The following is a 22,949-nucleotide window of genomic DNA, read 5'->3' as shown; positions in this document are numbered from 1 at the left end:
TAATCCTATTCTTTTGGCTTTCTTGTTTTGTGAATGTTGAGTTAAAATAGACATTTAGGTCATGTTGTCTTTGACTCTATCTTAAACACGACATGATGAGCCCACTGTACCACACAGAGATTAAACCTTGAGAAATTACTCTGTCTTAGGGGATTGGAAGTTATTAAAAGGACAGAGTCCCCAAAGTTGTAATCTGTCATATTCGGCCCCAACTTGTCTTGTAGTGGCAATTGTGTTGCCTAAGGGGGAAGGGACAACGAACCATTGTACCCAATACAACATATGATTTTCTTCGTTCTAAAAAATAAAAAATATAACTGGAAAAGTCAGTAAGACCATGACTATGGCTGTGAACATTTAATACTCACAGAAAAGTTTAATGCAATGCCCCCAAAGAAAAGTTACACAAGTCTTTAAGAGATGTAGTAAATGAAAACGAAAACCATTCATCAATATTGAAATGCTAAATCCAAATCAGTATTAGATATAAGACACGATATACACATCTTGCCTCTTGGATGGACGCTATCGGCTGGCTCAGTGAGCTACCACATCTCTGTAAGAATCTGTAAGTGAGCGTTGCAGAAAGCCTGACTTCAAGCACACAATCCAGTCACAGCGGGCTGACGGAGAAGAGGCCGACAGAGCAGTCAGGCACGTGTTCGGGTCAGCTCTGCTCCTGGCTGAGCGGCGTGGACTGGGGCACCTGGTGGGCGGGTGGTGGTGGAGCAGGCTCCTGTGTCAGCTGTAGGTGCTGAGCCGGATCTGAAGCGCTTGCTAAGTGGAGCTCCCCTGTTTGCTCTTGATGGGCGTGAAGATGTTCCAGAGTTTCCTTGGAAAGTGTGATGACGTGCACTGGCTCGGTCTGTGAGGGTTCCATCTGGCTTTCAATCATATTGAGGCTTTGAATGTGTTCTGTTTGCTCCTGTTGAGCTGAAAGAATTAAGTTCTGCAGTTGATCTGGCTGCTGCGTGAGCAGGGTGAGGTTAGCAGCCTGGTCTGCCGTCATGTTCTGGGAACTCTCTGCAGTGACGATGCTGATTCCTTGGCTAGGACCAGGCATGAAATTGATGTTATGTACAGAATCAGTTACAAGAAGCTGAATTTCCTGCTCTCCGGAGGTAGAGAGTTGATAGGGCTGCAGCTGAAGAATATTCCTGACCTCTTCAGCATTACTATTGCCGGAAACGCTGCTGGCATCGGACGCGTGTTTCTCTTTGCTATGAATTTTTAAGTGAGCCTTCAAGTTGTCTAAGCGAGCAAACTGTAAGTTACACTCAGGGCAGGAGAAAGGCTTTTTGCCCGTGTGCAGAATGCAGTGTCTCCTCTTGGCACTCGAGTCAGAGAAGGATTTGCCACACACGGTACAGGAATATGGCTTTTCTCCTCTACGAGAAAATATACACTTCATTTTAAAAACAGGAAGATCTGTTTATCACTTCCTGATCATTTAGGGAGAAGCAGTCAAGAAGAGAGGAAAATCAACCTGACTGGGAAGCATAAGTCATGGGTTCTCTTACTAACTTAAGTACTTGGACCAAGTCACGCCTGCCATGGACTTCAGTTTCTAATCTTAAGAAAAAAAAAAGAATGGCAGGGAGGGGTGTTTGAGGACAGGTGGTAGATGGAGCTGTGATGCTGGGTCAGATATGATAAAATTTGATGATTCCACAGTGTGTATTTCAGATAAGAAGGTAAATAGTAATAAATTACACACCAAGTTCTTTTTTGTTTTTAGCTCTCACAGCCAATTTTTAGATTCTAGAAGCCAAATAAATATATATGATTGATTTCAATATTAAAAATTTGAGTAGCCCCTAATTATCTGTGTTAGAAGAACTACTAAATCAAATCCGGAAATAAGTTGTAATGAACAAATAATTTATTCAGAAAATATTAAATATTTAGTTTTGACTGAAGATAAATCAAAATTTAAGAAATGACATCAATAACGCAAACTTTTGCTGGCCAGAATCAGTTTTCCTGATTTGGCCTAAGTGAGGAATTTCTTTATTGAAAAGATAAAACAAAATAATAAACTGCCCAGGAACTTCTACTAGAGTAATAATTTGGGGAAAAGGACTATATAGGGACTGTATGTCACCCTACTGAACGCCAGGGTTGGATGAGGACTCCGTGTGAGAAAAGGATCTGCAAAACTTTACCGATGGATCCTGATGTGCGTCTGAAGAGAACTCTTTGCTGTGAAAGATTTGCCACAGATTTCACAAGTAAATGGCTTCTCACCTAAAAAAGGGGAAAGCATTCAGAAATATACATCCAAAATAAAACAAAAAGCAAAAACCACCCCATAGTTTCACAATATAAAAAAGAACAAAGGCACGTGTTCGGGTCAGCTCTTGAACCCTCAGTAAGCATGAGTGAATGAATGAAGCACTTAGCGAGCACCTACTACGTACCTGAGCACTGTGTCCTAGATGCCAGGAGGATACAGAGAAAGTGGGTACGGTTCCTTCCCTCAAACACTTAAACACTGAAACAAGGGGGTAAGTGATTCTACAAAGGACACACATTCGCTCCTGTACAGTCCACCCTTAGGTAACTTACACTCCCACACTTTACTGCTTGACCTTCCCAAGGGCCCCTGAGTACCAGGGAGACTTGTGGATTATCCACATTTATATCTACCTTCCCAGTGTATCCAGAACCTGACCACTTCTCACCACCTCCACTGCCACCCCTGGCCCAGGCTGCCAACACCTCCCTGCAGCAGCCTCCTTGTGAGTTTGCCCACTTCTGCTCTGCTTCCCTGTCGTCCACAATGAATGAGGCAACTGGAGTGACCCTTTACACAGTCAGATCCTATCACGCTCTGCTGCAAGTGCTCTAATGGCTCCCCATTCCATCCAGAGATAAAAGCCAAAGCCCTGGGCCTACAAGGAATCACAGCTCTGACAGACCTGTCCACCCACTGCCACTCCTCACCCCAAACCTGCCTAACCTCACCAGGTACTCTCCCCTGCTCATCACACAGCCCCTGGAGAGGCCCTGAACACCACACCCCAAGCAAGCCACGCTCAGGGCCCTCACACTCATCATCCCCTCCCTCTCCCTGGCATGTCTCCCCCAGGGTCTCCCAGTGTGGTTCACTCTCCACACTGCCTTCAAGTCTCTGCTCAAGTGTCACATTACCAGTGAGGCTTTATCACCACCCAAAGCACCGCCCCAGCATGTCTTGGTCCACTTCCCAAGTCAGTTTTCCCACAATGCTATCGCCACCTTATATACTGTATGTTATTTATTATACCTCTCTCTCCCAGTCTTATGTAGGATGATCTGTGAGTCTGCCTACTCCTAGGACCCCAGTGCCTAGAACTGGGCCTCGCACACTGTTCCAGAAATCCTTGTTGAGTAAATGAATTTCACAGAGTGGGAACTGAGGCCCACATAAGATGTCGTGACTGCTCCGGACCCCTAGTGGGGTCTGGCAATTTTTTTTTTTAAGAAATAAATTTATTTATCTATCTATCTATTTATTTATTTATGGCCGCATTGGGTCTTCGTTATTGCACACAGGCTTTTTCTAGTTGCGGCGAGAGGGGCCTACTTTTCATTGCGGTGCGTGGACCTCTCATTGCGGTGGCTTCTCTTGTTGTGGAACACGGGCTCTAGAGCGCAGGCTCAGTAGTTGTGGCAAACGGGCTTAGCTGCTCTGCGGCATGTGGGATCTTCCTGGACCAGGGATCGAACCCGTGTCCCCTGCACTGGCAGGCGGATTCTTAACCACTGAGCCACCAGGGAAGTCCCTGACAATTTTAATAAGGCTTCAACAGCATTTATTTAGTGCTAGTTTATACACTGCACATACAATGACAGACTGCCATGCCCTCCAGAAATGCAACTAAGTGATCCTAATGCAGGCAAGGGAACTATGAATTTGAAAAAAAAAAGAAGAAAAAGAAAAAAGAAAAATCCCACTTAACTATATAACAAGGGATGAGTGAAGTGGGGGATGGTCAGGTAGCTTCCCTTTCACAGCATCTACTAGAAAATTCAGGTGAGATGTTTCCCCAAGTTCAGTCTAGGCAGAGGACACTTGTGACAATTTGGGTGAGTCTGCGTCTTTGCAGCAGTAACTCTTACCACTCCAAAGGTTAAAACCAGGCCACTGTCATTCTTTCCACAGCTTTCCAACCAGAGCTGCGTTCTATTCTGATCTCGGTTTTTCTCCCTCTCCCAATTCCAAGACTGAGTACCTGCTCTGTCCGCCTGTCACTGTAAAGTTCTGTGTGGGGAGCACATACAACAACGTTCACGTTATCATTCAATTCCATCTGGGGTTGCAACACCTCAGGAATTTTGTTGGCAAATGTTTTCAATACTGGAAACTCTTTCCAGAAACATCCTCGAGCACAGTAAGAAGGCAAATTTTCCTAGCCAACGTGAATCTGGGAAAAGTCTTCCTACTCCTCCGGTTCCTAACTTGTTCTGGTAACGGTTACACGGCTCCACTGCCTCCGGTTCACCGACACATTCCTTCTTCCTTTGCCTCAGCTCTACAAGGATGGGCGGACCCTCAACAAAGCACAGAGCTGAGAAACAAAAAGGAAACAAAAGACAGGATCACAGCCTCAAAAAGACACATGTGGTAATCAAGTACAGCGGCAGGGCTGCAGCTGACTGAACACTCAAATGAGTGGTATCAACAATTCTGCGGACAGTATGCGTGAGGACGAGGCAGGAGCCGGCTGGACTGGAGAGAGGCCCCATTCAGGTACTAGGATAAGCAGAATGACCAAACAGCGGGTGTCGGAAATGACCACAGGGAGGACAAAGAGGGATGAGGATTCACTCTGACGAGCGTGGGACCTAAAAGGTGAGGCCAGGCCACGAAGAGCCGTAAATTCCAGGCAGAGGACCTGTGGAACTTCTGGATGTTTTTAGCAGAAGACAGACAGGACAAAGTACTAAGAAAATATATATGTGGGGACGGTGGGTGGGGGCGGCTGTGGGAATCTGTGTAACAGTCTAAGCCACAGTGCCGAGGCCTGGACCAGGAGGTGCAGGAAGCAGACAGAGAGGAAAGAGAAAAGGTGAGGTGACAGGGCCTGGGTGGCAGCGGGGCCAGAAGGGAGTTGGTTACAGGAGGATCAGACAATGGCAATGAAAGGACAGGGCAGAGACACGAGTGCAGGTTTCACCCAGGGGGATGCTGACAGAAATATTTAAGTAACTCAGAAGTTTTCCTTCCAGACCCTCTCCTCAGCTGTGCATGCCACTCATCCCACCCCACTCTGACGACCTGTGAATCCCCATCCCAGCTCCAGAGGGTACCGACTCCTGCGGGCTTGTTGGGTAGCATGGCCGGGTTTCCTACCCCATTGGCTAAAACCCACGTGACCATCTTGGTTAACGCAGCAGCGTCCAGCCCCTGACCCAGCCAGGCCCGACAGTCCAGTCTGCTCCGAGTGCACATTCGACTGGCAATCTAGTTCTGTACATCTAAATTCCTCAAACAGCTGCTTTCGTTTTCTTCACAAATCAACAACGTTCACTGTAGAAAACTCAAATAATACTGAAAAGCACAAAGTGTACAAAAAACACTCAGAATTCCCCTGTAGATTGCCACCTCACACTGTGATGAAACCTTTACAGGCGTCTCTGTGCACACACACAGGTGATATACCATGTACACCATGAGATTGGCCAGTGCATGCTGGTCTGTAACGTCAAATGGGAATGGAAAATTCATCTTAAAAAAATGGTTAAAAACAAACAAACAGACATTTTAAAATGGTGTTTTGTGTTCCACTATGTATCTTGTCCAAAATTTACCTAACTAATCCCTTACTGAGGGACATTTAGGTCACTTTTAAGCCTGTGATATTATAAACAATCCTGCTTACGTTGAACATCCTTATGCAAACATCTTTTCCCAACTGGACAGCTTACCTTTTGATTCACATTGCCAAAGTTCTTTCCAGGAAGTTCCCAAATTCCTTTCCCATCAACAGAACTTAAAGATGCCCATTGCCTCACATATTTGTCAATCTAATGGGCCAAAAGAAATGCACATTTCTTTTTCTCTGACAATTAATGCAGTTAACATCGTTTCAGACGTCTACTGGCCATTCCTATGTCTTTTTCTGTGATATGCCTTTCAGGTCCCCCTGCCCAGTTTTCTCCTGGGCACTCATATTCCCATATTTGGGCTATTAACACTTCGTCACATATGCAGTGACTCTTTTTTTCCCAGACTAAAAATCTCGTAAGTATATCTCTTCTGTCCACTCTCTTAACTTGAAGGCCTTCATCTTTCTTCCCCAGAGCCTGGTAACTGGCTCATCCCCAGGACCTTCCCTCTCTGACCATCCTCCTTGGGCTGCCTGAGTCCTTTTCAATGCACGAACCAAAATATGCCTCCTCTCTGCCCAAAGACCACCCCCCGCTTCACCAGGGGCCTGCCCCTTGTCAGCAATCTCACTCTAGCTGTTCACCGTGGAATTCCTCACTACGGCCCTCGGATGCCAGCCTCTCACATCGTCAACCCCACGCATCCTGTTCCTGTCTGGAAACACCTCTTCCAGCTTCCTCTGTCTGTCTAGCACTTACTCTGGTTTCAAGACTCAGGTCCTTCCTCTGGGACGCTTTCCCAGACCTTCCCAGGGAAAGTGAAACACTTCTGTCCCTATGTTCACACCTCTACTGGGGCTCGTATCACACTGTACTGAGGTTCTTACTAGATCACATGTAAACTCTGGAAAGGTATGTTACACTGAGGGACCCCCAGGTCTCTCAAAGTTGGGGATGAGCAACATTAAAGGATAGTCTGAAAACATGGCTGAGATTTAGGAAGCTTCATATCCAATCCAACAAAATGAGGCTGTGAATGAAAGCTGTGGCTCAATTAACTGTGTCACAGGCAGGGGATCTACCTGGGAGTAGTGGGAGCCCACAGGGGAGGATCAGTGTTTACCTAACACCACACAAGGGACAGGGACACTGGAGGGCTGGGACTCTACTGCGGTCAGAGGCCATGCACCAGGCTTCTCCATGACCTGGGCTAATTCTCTGAACTTGCTCCCAGCTCACCAAGCAATCTTGGGATCACTAACTTGGTTTGCAGGTACAGTGATGTCAGGAAGGCGGTACTGCAGACAACAGAGAGGTGCAGTCCCTTTGTTAAGTGAACACACTCCTTTGCTTGGCATGGCTTGGCTCAGTTCCTGAAAGCCTGACCAGCTCCAGGTATGGGGAAAGAACTGAGCTGCAGCGACCTCGTTGGCACTGCCTGTCACCTTGCTTCCCTTTCAAATTGCATCCATCCCCCGCACCCCCGCCACTGAACATGCCCTCTAGGGAAGAAAGCACCTCTTGTTTATCTCTGATTTTTTTGTGCTTGGCAAAGGATATCTAACCTAGAGAGTTTGCACTTAAAGAGCTAAGAGAAGAGAGTCTTGGTTTTCCCATGGGTGTGGCCCTCTCGGCAGGACCCGCCTGCCCTGCTGGCGGCTGTCCTCACCACTGTCCATGGAGGCTGAGCGCCAGCTCTGCCAAGCAGCCTCTCCCAAACCTTCCTCTCTGCCCGGGGAGCAGGCAAGCGGCACGCCAACTCTTTTCAACACCAATATTGTGCATATTCTCCAGGCTAAGGACAGAAGGGTCACAGTCTCTGCTTCCAAGAGCCCAATCTTTTGACGGGTTTGACCTCTTATCTCTCAGTCAGACAAAAACTTTACAGAGTCCCTGTCATCTCCTCTCCCACCCATCGCATCCTCCACTTCTCTCTTCTGCTCCTCAGGGTAGTGGGTGGAGCAGAGTTTGCTGGGATCCTGGAAAGAGGACTCGTGCTTTCACCCCCAGTTCAAGGCCTGGTTCTCCTCAGAAAGACCAGAAGCCTCACTGACACCTTATGATCAGAAGATGAAACGTCTCACCCCGGGCACTGCGCCACGTAACCGAGACAGCTTGGCTCTCCTCCACCTCCGCCCTCCCGCGGGGGTTCTCTTCACAGCCCCATACGCTGCCTACAGGCCTGTGTGTAAGCACGGGAATCTCGACCGCTGCTCGCGGTGCCCCCTGAGCTCGGGCACAGATACCCAGCCGTCTCCTCCGCTCATGCACCGGGGTGCCAAACAGACGTCTCACGCCCCATGTGTCTAAAGTCTAACTCTCCATTTGTCCCTCCGTCTTCCCCGGGTTCTCACCCTTCCGGCTGCTTCCGCCTCCCCTCCGCTCACCCCCATATCCAATCACGGGCCCATCACGGGAGTCTTCCTTCAGAATACATCTGGCGCTGGGCCACTCACCGCCTCCCCACCACTGCCGCCCTGCACAAAGCCCTGCGCCAAGCCCCTGTCCGGCACCACCTCCTAATGGGTCTTTCCACCCTCCTACGGGCGCCTCCGCCCCTGCCTCACCCCACACCGGCGGCTGCTGTGATCCTATTAAAATTCTCTGTTACATCATGTCACTCCTCGCAGTAAAGCCATCCCGTTCAGAATAAAATCCAAAGTCTTCACTGTGCCTTCAGAAATTCTTGGGCCTAAGCGCACATAAAACCTGGGGAGCTTTTAAAAATGCCAATTCCAAGGCCTCATCCCCAGTCACTTCGATCAGAATCTCTGGGGGTGGGACCAGGCTTTGTCTTTTTAAAAGCTTCTCAGGGGGTCGAAGCACACAGCCAGGCCGGGAACCCCGTGTCACACAGGCTCCAGCAGCCTCTGATGTCCACCCACACTACACACTCCTACTCCCACCGCCCCGGCTCTGCCTAGGACGCTCTTCTCCGGGGTAGACACGATGGCTCACTCACTCCCCACAGCAGCAGATCTCCATCTAAGATGGTACCTCATCAGCAAGGCCTTCCCAGACAAGCCCCCATGTCAAAGGGCAGCTCCCCCTCCTGCCTCCTGCCCCTACGTTTAGTCCTTCAGAGCACTTATCCCCACCTAACAGGTTACTCACTCGCTTGTTCTTTGTCTCCTGTTTGAATGTTAACCCCTCAAGAGCAGGGGCTCTGTCCATCTCAGGCAGTGCTGTATCCTCAGGGCCCACAACAGGGCCTGGTACCCAGTGCCTGGTACTGTTCAGTAAATATGTGTTAAGTGGATGAATTAAATTTCACAGAACCTACTAATGATGTCTGTAGAAAGACTGTATAGAGATCCATTTTCATAAAACTCATACCTTATGAGATATTTAAGAAAGTAAATGACTTTGAGAAAAATTGTGTTTTCAAAAAAATGTCCAAAGCAACATAAAGCAATCTGATATATAATGTTGGTAGACAATTTAACAGAATCATTAAACCATCAATCTAGAATAGGAAGCTTTTCTTAGAAAAACTAACAGGTTTCTTTTTAAGAAATGTTTCTTTTTAAGAAATGCTTCTTACCCAAAGTTCTAAAAGGCCCACATTTTTACTTTTCTGATCTTAAATGAAAGAATTTGACCTGCCCTAATTGATCCTGCCTCCTCTTCAACCTGGAAGCTGATTTTTCTGGAGGTGGTGATGCTTAAGTTCTAAGTACTGGTTCTAGGAGAGAAAGCGGAAAAATCCTCAGTGCCTGTGCTGCCTTAGTGTCTGCTTCGTTTTCTAAAAAGTTTATCTTGATAATCTTCAATGCTGAGGTAAATTAAAATTTAAACACGCAACCTGATTCAGACTTGTACTATTTTGTGGTATTACATGAGGTTTCATTTATGAACAATGCTCAGTAAGTACGCTCCATTTTGCTAACCTACAGACATGTGATGTCCCCACAGGATTGTGTGACAGCATTCTGCCTGGGCTTTTTATGGGACCTACTTATAAAATTCCCACACAATTTACAAAAACACAGTCTGAAGAGGGGACTCCCAGTACTTCATTTCTCGCTCCCCTAAAAACATAAAGCACACTAGAAAGACAGGGTGAGATGGACTTTTACCTGTGTGTGTCCGCAGATGTTTCTTTAGCTGAGACACATCCATGAATTTGCGGCGGCAGTGGTTACATTCCGGTAACGAGTGGCCTTGTCGCAACAATAAAAAAAGTGTCAGTGCATATATGCTGTCCCTGCATTTCTTCAGTGATTTGTGTTAAAGCACTTCCCTGAAAAATAATCACTTTAAATATGGTGCTTTAATAACACAACAATTTTAAAATTAAATTTGGTAACAGTTAATAGTTTCCTAGGCATCTCGACTCACTGCTTCCCCATCAGAGGTGGGACCCTTCCAGTCTCCCTAAGTGTTATCTCCTTTTTCCCTCAACGCACTGGTGTCACTGTGGCCAACCGATCTCAAATGATGCTCCCAATCCCCCCTCCATTTATTATCAGTTGGCAGGAAAGAAAAAAGGACAATAGGTGGAGTCAGGCTGCAGAGAGCCTGGACTGACGGCTATGGGGTGGTGACACCTCTGTCCAGGCACCACTAACAGCTAATTGACTGGTGCCCTCTTAGTCAACTGGTGCCTTGAACAATACCAATTTTGCAGGGTTTCTGCGTGTGGCACCGAAACTGCAATATAAAAATTTAATATAAATCACAAGGTAGCAGAGAGTAACCCAAGGACACCTAATTTAGATTGCTTTTTAAGAACTATTTCCCTAAAAACTCATTTATCTTCTACAACAGGAACCTACTGTTTCGGAAACAATTTGTATTTGCGTTTCTCCCCCAGCCAATCCAAATTTTCTCTCACTGTATTGTACCTGTATGAACTCGGTAATGGCTCTTTAGTTGTCTTTTCTGGCTGAAGTATTTTCCACACTGATCACATGTAAAAGACTTCTGTCCTGCCAAACAAAACACGCAAAAAACTATAAAGAACTGGAATGCTCACTAATAAGGTAAGTATCACAGTGGGCCCAGATCCCCATTTTCTGCAAATAACACAAGTGACTTGTCTACAAACCCAAATGCCTTCAGAGTCTACCACAGTTACATAAATGTGCAAAAGCATGTAAGGCAACAGGGAGTGATGGAGACCGGGGCAGAACTGGAGAATTCAAGTTCCCCCGCAAAGGCATCCAAAGTAAAATAATTCTAAACTCTGGTGCTTAAACAAGTCATGACTGCACACTGCACTGCCGGCAGCCAGTTTATAAACCCTAGTTTAAGGCTCGATGCTGTGCAGAACTCTAAACTACACTCTGACAGGTGCACAATTCTGTCTTTCAACGGTATCATGTGGGGAATGATACGAGGCTGAGAAAAGACCATTAACATCACGGTAATGCCCACCCCAGGAATGGGAACCTGGTGGCAGCTGGCTCCCCGGCGCAAGCCCGCTACCTGAGTGCAGGCTCATGTGCTCCAGCAGCGAGTGCTTGGTGGTGAGAGCCTTGCTGCACACGGTGCAGGTGTACGGCCGCTCGCCTGTGTGCATCCGGGTGTGGACCTGCAGGGAGTGCTTCTGGGCAAAGCCTTTTCCACACTCATTACATTTGAAAGGTCGCTCCCCTGGAATAAGAGCCCCAGAAACATGATGTAAGTAAGAATCTGCACATCCTTCTGTCCCCTCCCAAATTAAAACAACAGTGAACAGGAGAGACAACATCAGCAATAACATTTTGCAAGATGGAGCTAGACGGGTCCTACACCAGCGGTGAGGAGCGCTGAGATACACACAACCTAATTTAAGACAGAGCCTCCACAAGGTCAGGAACTGGTGGCACCTGTTATCTCTGAAAATAGGGGTGAGGGAGGATAAATGACAGTCCGTTTCAAAGGTAGTTAGGCCCCCCAGGTCCAGTCTCCTACTCCATGTAACCAGGAGACTGACCCTCTCCCCAGCAGAAGATGGAGACTGTTCTCTGAAGAGGGTAAATCGGATGAAGGATCTCTGGACTAGGGGTCTCAGGGTTAGAGGTCTCCTAGCGCAGTGGAGCCACTACGACAGGGAGAGCAAGTCAAAGTTCACATCTGGGATGAGACTCCCCCCAGCCTTCTGCCCCCTCCTGCGCTAGACGCAGACAGCCAGGCCCACAGCCCCCAGGTGGGAGGTGGAGCATCTTCTCCTGGAATGCGAAGGGCCGGCAGTAAGAGAGCTGAAAACGTGATGCCGGGTATCAGCAAGATGCCTGCAGGCCCTGTCTACATCTGCAGAGTTGCCAGTAGCTTTTAGCAAACCATTCTTGCATGTAATTAAACATGATTTAAAAAAAATCTTTTAGCAAACCATTCTTGCATGTAATTGAACATGATTAAAAAAAATCACCAGACAGTCAAGGAAGGTCTTTAGTAGTAGAAATAGATACCAAAACGGATAAGAGAAAAAGCAGCTTGCAGAAAACAGACTGCCCAAAGTGAAGAAAGCATTAAAAATTAAAAAATAAGTAAATGTTGTTATTAACAGGCTCACAGAGGATTCTAACTAAAAACAAACAAAAAAAGAATTTAGAGAACAAAAGGGCTCCTAGAAGTAAAAAAAAATAAGAGTAGAAATAGAAAAACAATAAAAGTTGAAAGATAAAGTGGAAATCTCCCAAAAAGTAGAGCAGAAAGTGATGGAAAATAGGAGACAAAAGATAAGAAAATTAGAGGATGAGTCCAGGAGGTTCAACATCCAAATGGGAGGAGTTCCAGAAAGAGAGAGCAGAGTAAACAGAGGGGAATCATCTATGAAATAATTCATGAAATTTTTCTGGAACTAAAAGGTGGTTTTCCAGACTGTATGGATCTACTGGTAACCACTCAAATGGAAGAAAAGAGGCCCACACTAAAGTGATTCAATGCAAAATTGCAGAAACCACTGGGAAAAGGGAAGATGCTACATGCTGCTTTCCTTAATGAATCTCGTAGAACTATTTAACTCCTTAAACTAGCCTCTGTCACAGTTCAACAAATATTTCTCAAGGGTCTATTGTGTTCAAAGAACCAAAATTCAGGGTCTCAGTCTATCTGTACTTAAAATCTCCCGGGAGCTTTTAAAAACACCAACACTCCAGGCAATGAAATCAGAAGCTCTGGGGCTGGGACCCAGGCCCTGGTAGTTTTAGAAGCTCCCTTGGAGACTAAAACATGCAGCCAGGTTGAGAACCACACTGCTGGATGCTGCCAGGTCATAAGACAGCAGGCTGCTGGATGACAGGTTTTAAGTACCAGACCCTATACTTATGCTTACAATTAGGTTGAGGGGTAGATTACAGGTATATAACTACAGCCTGACCCAAAGCAGAGTGAGTTAGGTACGTTAAGAGAGAGCTCAAAGGAGGAGGGATTTCTGGCTAGGGCTGCACTGTCAGCCTAGCCACCATCTGAATGGTGGCTATTCAAATTAATTAAAATAAAATATTCAGGGGCTTCCCTGGTGGCACAGTGGTTGAGAGTCCGCCTGCCGATGCAGGGGACACGGGTTCATGCCCCGGTCCGGGAGGATCCCACATGCTGTGGAGTGGCTGGGCCCGTGAGCCATGGCCGCTGAGCCTGCGCGTCCGAAGCCTGTGCTCCGCAACGGGAGAGGCCACAACAGTGAGAGGCCCATGTACCGCAAAAAATAAATAAATAAAATAAAATAAAATAAAATATTCAGTTCTTTAGTCACACTCACCACATGTCAAGTGCTCAAAATACACAAGTGGCTAGTGGCCACCAAAATGGACAGAATAGATATAGAACATTTCCATACTCACAAAAGAGCTATTGGCCAGTACGGGGCTAGAGAGACCAAAAAGGAAAAGGCATTTACAGCTAGATGGCTGAGTGAGAGAGCTGTCCAGACAGATCTGGGCAAAAACACAGCTATGGTCAAGATGAGGAATCTTCAAGAATCATAAAGCATATTAACTTTGGCTACAGCTTGATTCCTGGACATTCAAGCCTTGAACCAACAACTTCAAATAAGTAGAGAGGTTCTGGAATCAGGTTCCTTGGGTTCAATTTCCACCTGTCGCTACACGGATGCCCTGGTCAAGTTACCTTCAGCTTTCTAGACTTAGTCTTTGCATCTGCACAATATTAACTGTCTCACAGGACTGTTGTGAGAATTCAATGCAATAACATGTATACTTTATTACAATGCCCATCACATAGACATTGCACAATAAATGAAAGCTGTTATTATTGTTACTTCTCCAAAACATATTCCAATAAGCTGTGAAAGAGTAATTACCCGTGTGGCTTCTCTGGTGGATTGCTAAAAAGTGATTATACTTAAACACTTTGCCACAATCTTTACAACGGGCCTCGGGGCCACCAGGGCGCTTCCTCCTTCCACAGACCCTCTTGGCTGAACCCTGGTCGTCTTCATCCCCAACTAGTTTATAATCTTTCAGTTTGACGGACCTCCGAATCCTCCGCTTGCTGCACCGATTCTGGTTGTCCTGCCCATCCTGGATCTTGGGATCACAGTTCTCATCTTTTTCAGCTGGCATTTCCTCCCCTCTACCTGGCTCACAAGCTGGCTCAGATTCTTCCAATTCTTTTGCTGGAATCTGTTCATTCAGTACACCATCGTCTCCCTCTTTAACCACAAAGTTTTGTCTATTCTGAACTGAATTGTTCACTCTCAGCTGTATTTCTTCCTCTGCAGCCAGTTCTGATTTCCCCTCCTGCAGACTGTTGACTTTTCTTGGTCTTCCCCGTTTCCGCTTTGGATGATCATTTTTCTTATTAGAAATAACAACCACTGGAGCGCCAGCTGTGTTCAAAGTCGGTGGCTTTGGGGAGCTATGATTATTTTGAAAGTCTGTGTAAGCCTTTACCAGGTCATAGACTTTTAAGAACTGGGCAGTAGCCAGGATTTGTTCTGTACTTTTCTCACTGGCCTGGAGACAACCCGTGTAGATAAATTCCAGCAGGATACTAAACGTGTCGGCAACCATGCCTTCCAGCATATAAATGGACTGGCCAATCTCCCCCTCTTCAGCAAACATCATTGAGAAGTATTCACTACTGGCAGCAAGTAAGGCTTTGTGGGCCCGGAAATGCACATTCTCCACGATTAAAGTAATGTCACAGAGGAAGCCTTTCTTCCTCTGATCCTCGAAACTGGCCAGGATGGTGTCACTGTGAGTGTCTGAGTGTACAACCAGCTGCCCAGAAGGCTCTGATGATGTTTCTGCCATTTTCTTTAGAAGCCCAAGAAGGATTAAACCTGAAATAAGAAAATAATGTTTAAAAAGGAGGAGGCATTCTCTAACAAGATTAATCCCAGCCCAAAGGAACCTACTAGTCACTTCACTTTGTTAGCTAAATTTCATCATTTACCACTTTTAAAAGACTATTTAAAAACTTAGCTTTGGGTTCTCATTCCTATTGTACCATTACCCACCCAGCTGGGTGAACTTCCGACATCCACGTGACCTCTCAGGGTCTGTTTTCTGCTCTGTAAAATGAAGGAATTGGGCTCAACCATCTCTAAAGTCCTTCCCTGCACTAACTTCCATAGTTGCACAAATAGAAGAATGAAAACTACAGTGTCGTCGATTTTACATATTATTAGCCATTTTGTCTGTGACACAAAAATAGAAAGAGCGAAGAAAAACAAAGTGAATTGGGGTAGCTGCAATGAAGTAATAATAACGTATCCGGCCTCCCTCTGGAAAGGCGGCGCGGACCGCCCAGGCTGGCGCCCGACGGTGCGGGGAGCTGAGGGCGCGCGATTCCCCGGAGCCCGCCGAGCTGGGAGCGGGCCGCGGGGGAGGCCCCTACCTCCGACCCTGGACCTCTTGGGCCGGGCCCGCGAGCTGCCGGCTGGGGAGGGGTCGACACGGCTGCGGTGCCGCGCCACCGACGGATGGCCAGTGGCGGACCTACCTCTCCGGACGCCCTGCAGAGTCCAAATCGCGGGTGGCCCACACGGGGCCTGGCGGGCGCACCCACGCCGGGCCCGCCCAGGCCCCCAGCTCCGCCCGGCCAGCCTCTGCCGTCTCCGGGCCGCGCGGCTTCCGCCCCTGCGCCGCCGCCGTCGCCGCAGCCAACACGGAAGCGCCGGCGCCGGGACCCGCCTGCGCGGACGCCGGACCACGTGGCGCGCGGAGGCGCCCGGGGGCGGGGCGGGGTGGAGCAGAGCCTGAGGTTCCCGGAGGCGTCGCCAACGGAGTCCTGGCAGGTCTGGTGTTTGAGGTGAGTGGGGGGCAGAGGGCAGTAGCGGCGTTGTCCTCTGCAGTTATGGAAGTTTTATATCTTATTAGTGGCTCACTGACACCTTAATCAATTTAGTCTTTTCTCCTTTCTGGACGCTGAAGCCGGCTTTCAGGTCTCTCATGTGTGCCGAATGAATGAAAGCGCCTTTACGTTCACCGTCATCGTCGTCATCATCAGCATCAGCATGAGCATCAAAACCATCATCCAATGCCTGAGTCCAAGGGCCTGAAGAGAGAGCTGCAGTCAAACAGATCTGGGTACTGAGTGATCTTGATCAAGTTACTTATCCTGTCAACCTTGTTTACCTTACTTGTGAAATGGAGAAGTTGACACCAGTGCCAACACTGGGTGGCTGTGGGGTAAACAAGATTAAGTATGAAATGGGCTTAATTGTTTAATTCATGTCTACTATCATTAAAATGATCATTATTGTTCAGACTTTCAGCATCTTTCTTCAGTAGACTATTAAGGGTTTCTAACTAGCCTGAGTTGCAGTGTTGTTCCCTCCAATACACAGGAATACATGAGATCTTTCCAAATGCAGATCACATCCAGAGACCGAAGTCACTGCCCTGCTTAGGATCCATTTCTGGGCTCCTTTTTCTGTTTCATTGATTTATTCATCTATTCTTTCCCCAAGACAATTACAGTAGCTTATACTCTTGTAGTCAGGTAGTGTTAGTCTTCTGACTTTGGGCTTCTCCTTCAATATTGTGCTGGCTATTCTGTGTTTTTTTGCCTCTCCAAATAAACTTTAGAATCAATTTGTAGATATCCACAAGACAACTTACTGAGATTGGGATTGGGATTGCATTGAACATATAGATCAAGTTGGGAAGAACTAACATCTTGACAATATTGAATCTTCCCACTCAGAACATGGAATATCTCTCCATTTCTTTAGTTCTTTGATTTTGTTCATCAGAGTTTTGTAGTTTTATTCATATAGATATTTTACATATTTTGTTAGATTTATACCTTAGTAGTTATTTTATTTGGGTGCTAATATAAATGGTATTGTGTTTTTAATTTCAACTTCTACTTGTTCATTGCCAATATATATGAAAACAATTGATTTTTATATATTAACCTAATATCCTGCCATCATGCTGTAATCACCTATTAATTCCAGGAGGTTTTGTTGTTGTTGTTGATTCTTTTGGACTTTCTATATAGTCATTGTCATCTATGAATAAAAAAAAAATTCCGCGCTTCCCTGGTGGCACAGTGGTTGAGAGTCCGCTTGCCAATGCAGGGGACCACGGGTTCGTGCCCCGGTCCGGGAGGATCTCACATACCGCGGAGCGGCTGGGCCCGTGAGCCATGGCCGCTGAGCCTGTGCGTCCGGAGCCTGTGCTCCGCAACGGGAGAGGCCACAACAGTGAGAGGCCCGCGTACCACAAAAAAGAAAAAAAAATTCCTCCTCCCCAATCAGTATACATTTTATCTTCTTTTCTTGTCTTACTGCATTAGCTAGGACTTCCAGTGTGATATTGAAAAAGAGTAGTGAGAGGGTACAACCTTGCCTTATTTCTGATCTTAATGGGAAATCTAGTTTCTCACAATTAGGTATGATGTAAGCTGTGGATTTTTGTAAATGTTGTTTATCAAGTAAGGAAATTCTCTAGTGCTATTTCACCAAGAATTTTTATCATGAACGGGTGTTGGATTTTGTCAAATTCTTTTTCTGCATCTATTAATATGATCATGTGATTTTTCCTCTTCAACCTGTTAATATGATGGTCTACATTAATTGATATTTGAATGTTGAACCAGTCTTGCATATCTGGGATAAATTCCACTTGGTTGTGACATATAATTCTTTTTATACTTGTTGGATTCAATTTGCTAATATTATTGTTGAGGATTTTTGCATCTATGTTCATGAGAGATATTGGTCCATAGTTTTCTTGTAATGTCTTTGTCAGGTATTGGTATTAGGGTAACGTTGGCCTCATGGGATGAACTAGGAAGTATTCCCTCTGCTTCTGTCTTCTGAAAGGGACTATATAGAGAACTGACATAGTTTCTTCTTTAAATGTCTGGTGGAAATCACCAGTGAACCCATCTGAGCCTGATGCTTTCTATTTTGGAAGGTTATTATTTATTAAGTTTCATTATCAATATAGGCCTATTCAGATTGTCTATTTCTATTTCGTATACCATAAAATTATCATAAGGAACAAGGGAAAAATGAAAACAATTTTGGAGGGAAAGTCCCTGGTGGTCCAGTGGTTAGGACTTGGTGCTTTCACTTTCGAGGGCCCAGGTTCAATCCCTGGTTGGGAAACTAAGATCCCACAAGCCACGCAATGCAGCCAAAAAAAAATTTGTTTCTTTGGACAAACAAAAACTGAAATCACTGACTGTCAACAAACCCTACCCTAGGAAGGAAAATAATGCTAGGAGGAAAGTCTGAGTTGTAAGATGGAATGGTGAGAGACGAAAAATGAAAAATCTAAACAAACACTGATTATGAAAAGAAAATGCCTAATTTGGATCGCAAACAAGTAGACTAGATCTAAAATATTGAATAAAAATAGCATTTAAGATGGGAGCTGGTGATTGGTATTAAGTGTTTTAAGGATAGAGGTATTGATTGCCTTTAGAGTAAGTATTCATGTTAAGAATAGTGGTAACCACTCAATGGATATAAATAGAATGCAGGCACTTCAAAACCCTTAGAGGAGAAAACGGAATTAAAAAGTCCTTAGTCAATACAAAAGAAGGAAGGAACAGATAAAAAAAGAATTGGAGAATATGTTGAAAAGTTAGGCAGGGCCCTTACAAGGCCTTTTATGCTGTATTAGTCAGAGTTATCCAGAGAAACAGAACCAATAGGATATATAGAGATTTAGATTTATTATAAGAAATTAGCTTATATGATTATGGGGGCTGGGAAGTCTTAAATCTGCAGTCTAGGCCAGCAGGCTCAAGACCCAGAAGAGCTGATGGTGTAGATGAAGTCTGAAGGCATGCTGCTAGAAGATTCTCTTTTGCTTCGGGAGGCTGGTATTTTTGTTCTATGCACATCTTCAACTGATTACATAAGACCCACTGACATTATGGAGGGCAATCTGCTTACTCAGAGGTCATTGGTTTACATTTTAATCTCATCCAAAACACCCTCCAAATTGACACATAAAATTAACATATACCAAGAGTAAGGAATTTTGATTTTATTTTAACTGAGATAGGGGGCCATTGGAAGATTCTAAAATGGGACTGATGAACCTGATTTATGTATTTTAAGAGTATCCAGGTACTAGATGAAAAGTAGATCCTAGAGGGACATGAGTAGAGGTATAGAGACTAGATGAAATCAGTACAAAACATGAGAAAAGTCCAGACTCATGGTATATTTTGGAGGTAGTTCTCTTTGACAGGGCTTGTTGAGAGAGTGGATGTGGGAGTGAGGGAAAGAATGTGATCAAGGTTAATCCCTAGGTATGAGGCCAAATCAACTGAGTATACGGTATTACCATTAACTGATCTGGTGGAAAACTGGAGGAAGAAAAGTTGGGTGGATAATAAATATGGGGTGGACATATTGAATTTGAGATGTCAACTAGATAACCAAGTAAAGATACACAGTAGGCAATTATAGATAAGAGCCTGGAGTTCAGAGGTGAGAAAAGAATTTGAGATATTAATATTTGAGTTATCAGGGTATAGCCTATAAATTGTTGTAAGTAAAATCACTTACAGATAAAGAGGGAGTTTTTCTCTTTCTCCACCAAATCCATTGTCCACCCTTGTCTCCATCTTTGGCCCTGGGAGGTTGCAAGGACTTCATCAGCAGAGCCCAGCACATACTGGCTTCTGGGTGGATTGAGTCAATGGAGAACTTGGCGGGAGTTTGAAGGAAGGAGAGGGCCATGATCAGCTGGCAACTGAAAGTTGGTGAAAGTCCTTTGCCATTACGAAGGGCATCAGAAAACATCTTTGTAGGCTATGATAGTTGACTGGTAACTGTAGCTGGAAGAAACTATAGTCCAAGGCTCATTATGACTGAAAGGGATTTGAAGGGAACAGAAAGGCAACTGACAATGTTCAATGCCAATGGGGCATTTTCTAGGGACTATAAAGCACTTTATAGGGATTTTATAGCACTAATTCAGTAGTGCTCCAGTTTCTAGGCTCCATATCTCCTGTACACAGGGGTGGTGTGTATCTGTTTGTATTTTTATCTCTTACCCTAGTCTGGGAGAGTTCCTTGTAAATATGCGCATGCCTGTATAGGCTAAGCAGTTTTCAACATGCCTGGCTCACAGGTTTGGGGAATGTATGTGTTCCTTAAGCCTTGGGATGACTTTCACCTCCTGGTTAGAATATCAATTTTGAAAGGTCCATTTAATTTAGATGTTACCCTTCTAAGTATTATTCCCAGAACCACCCATAATTAAGGGACCTCAGGCTTTGCAGATATACCTCTACTCAGGCCTTCATTTGTAAAAGCAAAACACAAAGACCAAAAAAGATAAAACAAAAAAAATCACCCACAGTGAGACTGAGGCATACCTATATAAAATATATCTCTCATTTTTTTCCCTGTTCTTGAACTCCTTCTCCTTCACCAATGAATTTATGAAAACTTTTAATAAATGCACTGAGAATAAAATGAAATATATAATAAAACTGAAAATGTTTTTGAAAAACCATAGTATTTATTACTTTGAGTTTTGAAGAATTTAAAACCACAGCTCACAACATATCCTGAAATTAATTCTTGGTGCCTTAAAGAATTAAATATAAACACACACACACACACACACACACACACACGAAGAAAACGAAATAGAATATTTATTAAATCTCTGAAGATAGAAGAACTTCCAGAGCTTAGAAAAGTATTCAATATCGTAAGAGGAGGATGAACAGCTCTTACTTTGATACCTAAAAAATAGGACTTATTTACTGTGTATATTACATAAAGAATTCATGCAAAACAATTTAAAAATACCCAGTAAGAGCAAAGGGCATGAAAAAATAATTCACAAAAGAAGAAATGCAACTGATGACCAACATATGTAACAATGTTCAATATCACTATTAATTCAAGTTAAAGTAACAAGGTTCTGCTTTCCGCCCATTTATTCTTATGGGTCTCAATTCCTGTTACTAAGCCGCCTTCCAAATAGCAATTCACAGTGTTCCCAGGAGTGCCCAAGAGCACCACTTTCATCACTATCATTTAGCATCATCATCTTAGTTTTTTTAAATTCATATCCTTTCACCTTGTACTTTTGTTTCCCAGAATTTATATCAGGCTAATAATCCCAAATATGGTGAAGGAAGTTTCATTACAGCATTTTAAAATATAGTACAACCGTACATAGTCTAGCAATAGGAATGGTCAGATATAGTATATCCACTTGATGTATCTGAGTGTTAATTGGAAAGGAAGTGCAAAATCCTTTGCCTACTTTTCCGTATTTCACTGACTGTAATTATATTACTTTTTGTCTTAGGGTCTGTCAAATGGGCACTACCTCTCCTTCCTGGGTGAAATTATATGTTCTTTTAGTTGTAGTAAATATGACATCTAAACAAGCTATGAAAGAGGCACAGGCTGGTTGAGCACTCTCCCTGACCCTTGGATGGGCATTGCCTCAGCCTCTTCCTGAAGTGGTTGGGTGGCAGCCTTGAGCGTGGGGGTAATGAGCCCCAGTGAGCACCGAGGGCTGGCCACTCACCCTCTTACTGCTTCACTCAGCGAAGACATTCAGGGTCCCTGGACACCCAGTCAGAATATTCTTTCATCGTATTCAGGACACCAGTTGATGGATTATTTATAATAATATGCAAGCATAATTTCTAAACAAAAGATTTTAATAACAGGTTTTTAAATGATGCATGTTCTCCTTTCTCATTGGAGAAATGTCATTCTCCCTTCCTAGGGACACAGACCTCTTGACCTAACTTGCTAAAGAAAACACAACTTGCAACCATTACAGGTGGGGTGTGAATGCATGTAGGGGGTGGGGCTAGGGAGTCTTGGGTTCAACAGAAAAAATTTTCCTGTGTCTTCTGTAATATTTTTATATTCTAAAGTACACGCACACGCACACGCACACGCACATGCCTGCACGAGTGCCCAAAGGGCTCTGGCCAATGAAATGCCCTAGGAATACTGCCACGGTTATGGTGGTTTCCGAGATGGACTTACAGTGTAGGAGGTGGTAAAGGAAGAGCAAGGCTCTGGAGTCAGTCTGATCAGGGTCTGAATCTGGATTCTACTACTTATGTGATCTTGGGTAAGAAACTCTTCTCGTGTGTATTAATACAATGTGTGAGAATTTAATAAGGTACTGTATGTAAAGCCAGTAGCACACAGCAAACAGCCTGGAATGGTAGCCCTGTCTGTGATTATTCTAAATAGAGTCCTACATGTAATGAACTGTAATTTGCATGCGAGTGTTAGGGACCTGGAATGTCCAGAGCTATAAGCTGCTCTGGAAATTTGATTCCCCACTCCCTACCCAATGCTCCTACCTGCTACACTCTATTAAATAGATTTACTTGAAGGAAGACACTCTGTGGAGACAGGGATGAAAAGGGAGAATCACATGGCATTTGGTCCCTTGCTCAGCTCAGGGATTAAGTTTCTCCCTCCTTAGGAGAGAGGGAGCATTCATCCCACTTCTGTGCAGAACTCAGCAGCTCCAGAACAATGATGGATGAGCTGTGAGATTTCTCACTCCCTTGGGTTTGTACAGTTCTCAGAGTGAAGCCATATTATAGAACAAGGTCCCCAGAAGATGGCAGATATCCAGTGGGTGTGGACTTGCTCTGGAGCCTGTGAGATACTCCCTACCTCTCAAGAGATTCCTGGGGGTACTTTGCATGACTACTGCCCTTCATAAAGGTGAGGGAGCTGAAGCAATAAAGTTTGGGTTTAATTGCTAAAG

At 44.9% G+C, this 22,949-nt stretch overlaps 1 protein-coding gene and 1 long non-coding RNA gene across 8 annotated transcripts; one reads left to right on the top strand and one right to left on the bottom strand.

The window, feature by feature from the left end:
- Window positions 1-344: 344 nt before the first annotated feature.
- On the bottom strand, window positions 345-15,859 carry ZBTB24 (zinc finger and BTB domain containing 24). Of its 7 annotated transcripts, none has more exons than XM_067702385.1 (7): window positions 15,709-15,856; window positions 14,063-15,046; window positions 11,245-11,412; window positions 10,662-10,745; window positions 9,894-9,977; window positions 2,166-2,247; window positions 345-1,388 (listed from the first exon to the last, which is right to left on the bottom strand). In XM_067702385.1, the coding sequence occupies exons 2-7, from the start codon at window positions 15,015-15,017 to the stop codon at window positions 668-670; spliced, it is 2,094 nt and encodes a 697-aa protein (XP_067558486.1). In that variant the 5' UTR covers window positions 15,018-15,046; window positions 15,709-15,856; the 3' UTR covers window positions 345-667. The 7 variants fall into 7 exon arrangements, 4 of the variants coding, with proteins under 4 accessions (XP_067558486.1, XP_067558487.1, XP_067558489.1 ...); XR_010933778.1 differs by lacking the exon at window positions 345-1,388 and adding an exon at window positions 4,218-4,553 and having other exon boundaries at window positions 15,709-15,859; XM_067702386.1 differs by lacking the exon at window positions 2,166-2,247 and having other exon boundaries at window positions 1,105-1,388; window positions 15,709-15,857.
- Window positions 15,860-15,869: 10 nt separating this feature from the next.
- On the top strand, window positions 15,870-16,476 carry LOC137204670 (uncharacterized). The gene is made up of 2 exons (XR_010933784.1): window positions 15,870-16,017; window positions 16,140-16,476. It is a non-coding gene; the product is annotated as an uncharacterized lncRNA (long non-coding RNA).
- Window positions 16,477-22,949: the final 6,473 nt, after the last annotated feature.

This window comes from Pseudorca crassidens, chromosome 13 (genome assembly GCF_039906515.1).
Source record: "Pseudorca crassidens isolate mPseCra1 chromosome 13, mPseCra1.hap1, whole genome shotgun sequence".
In the NCBI taxonomy this organism is placed as follows: Eukaryota; Metazoa; Chordata; class Mammalia; order Artiodactyla; family Delphinidae; genus Pseudorca; species Pseudorca crassidens.
Note: the sequence above shows the minus strand (reverse complement) of the source record. Positions and strands in the feature narration are given on the sequence as shown.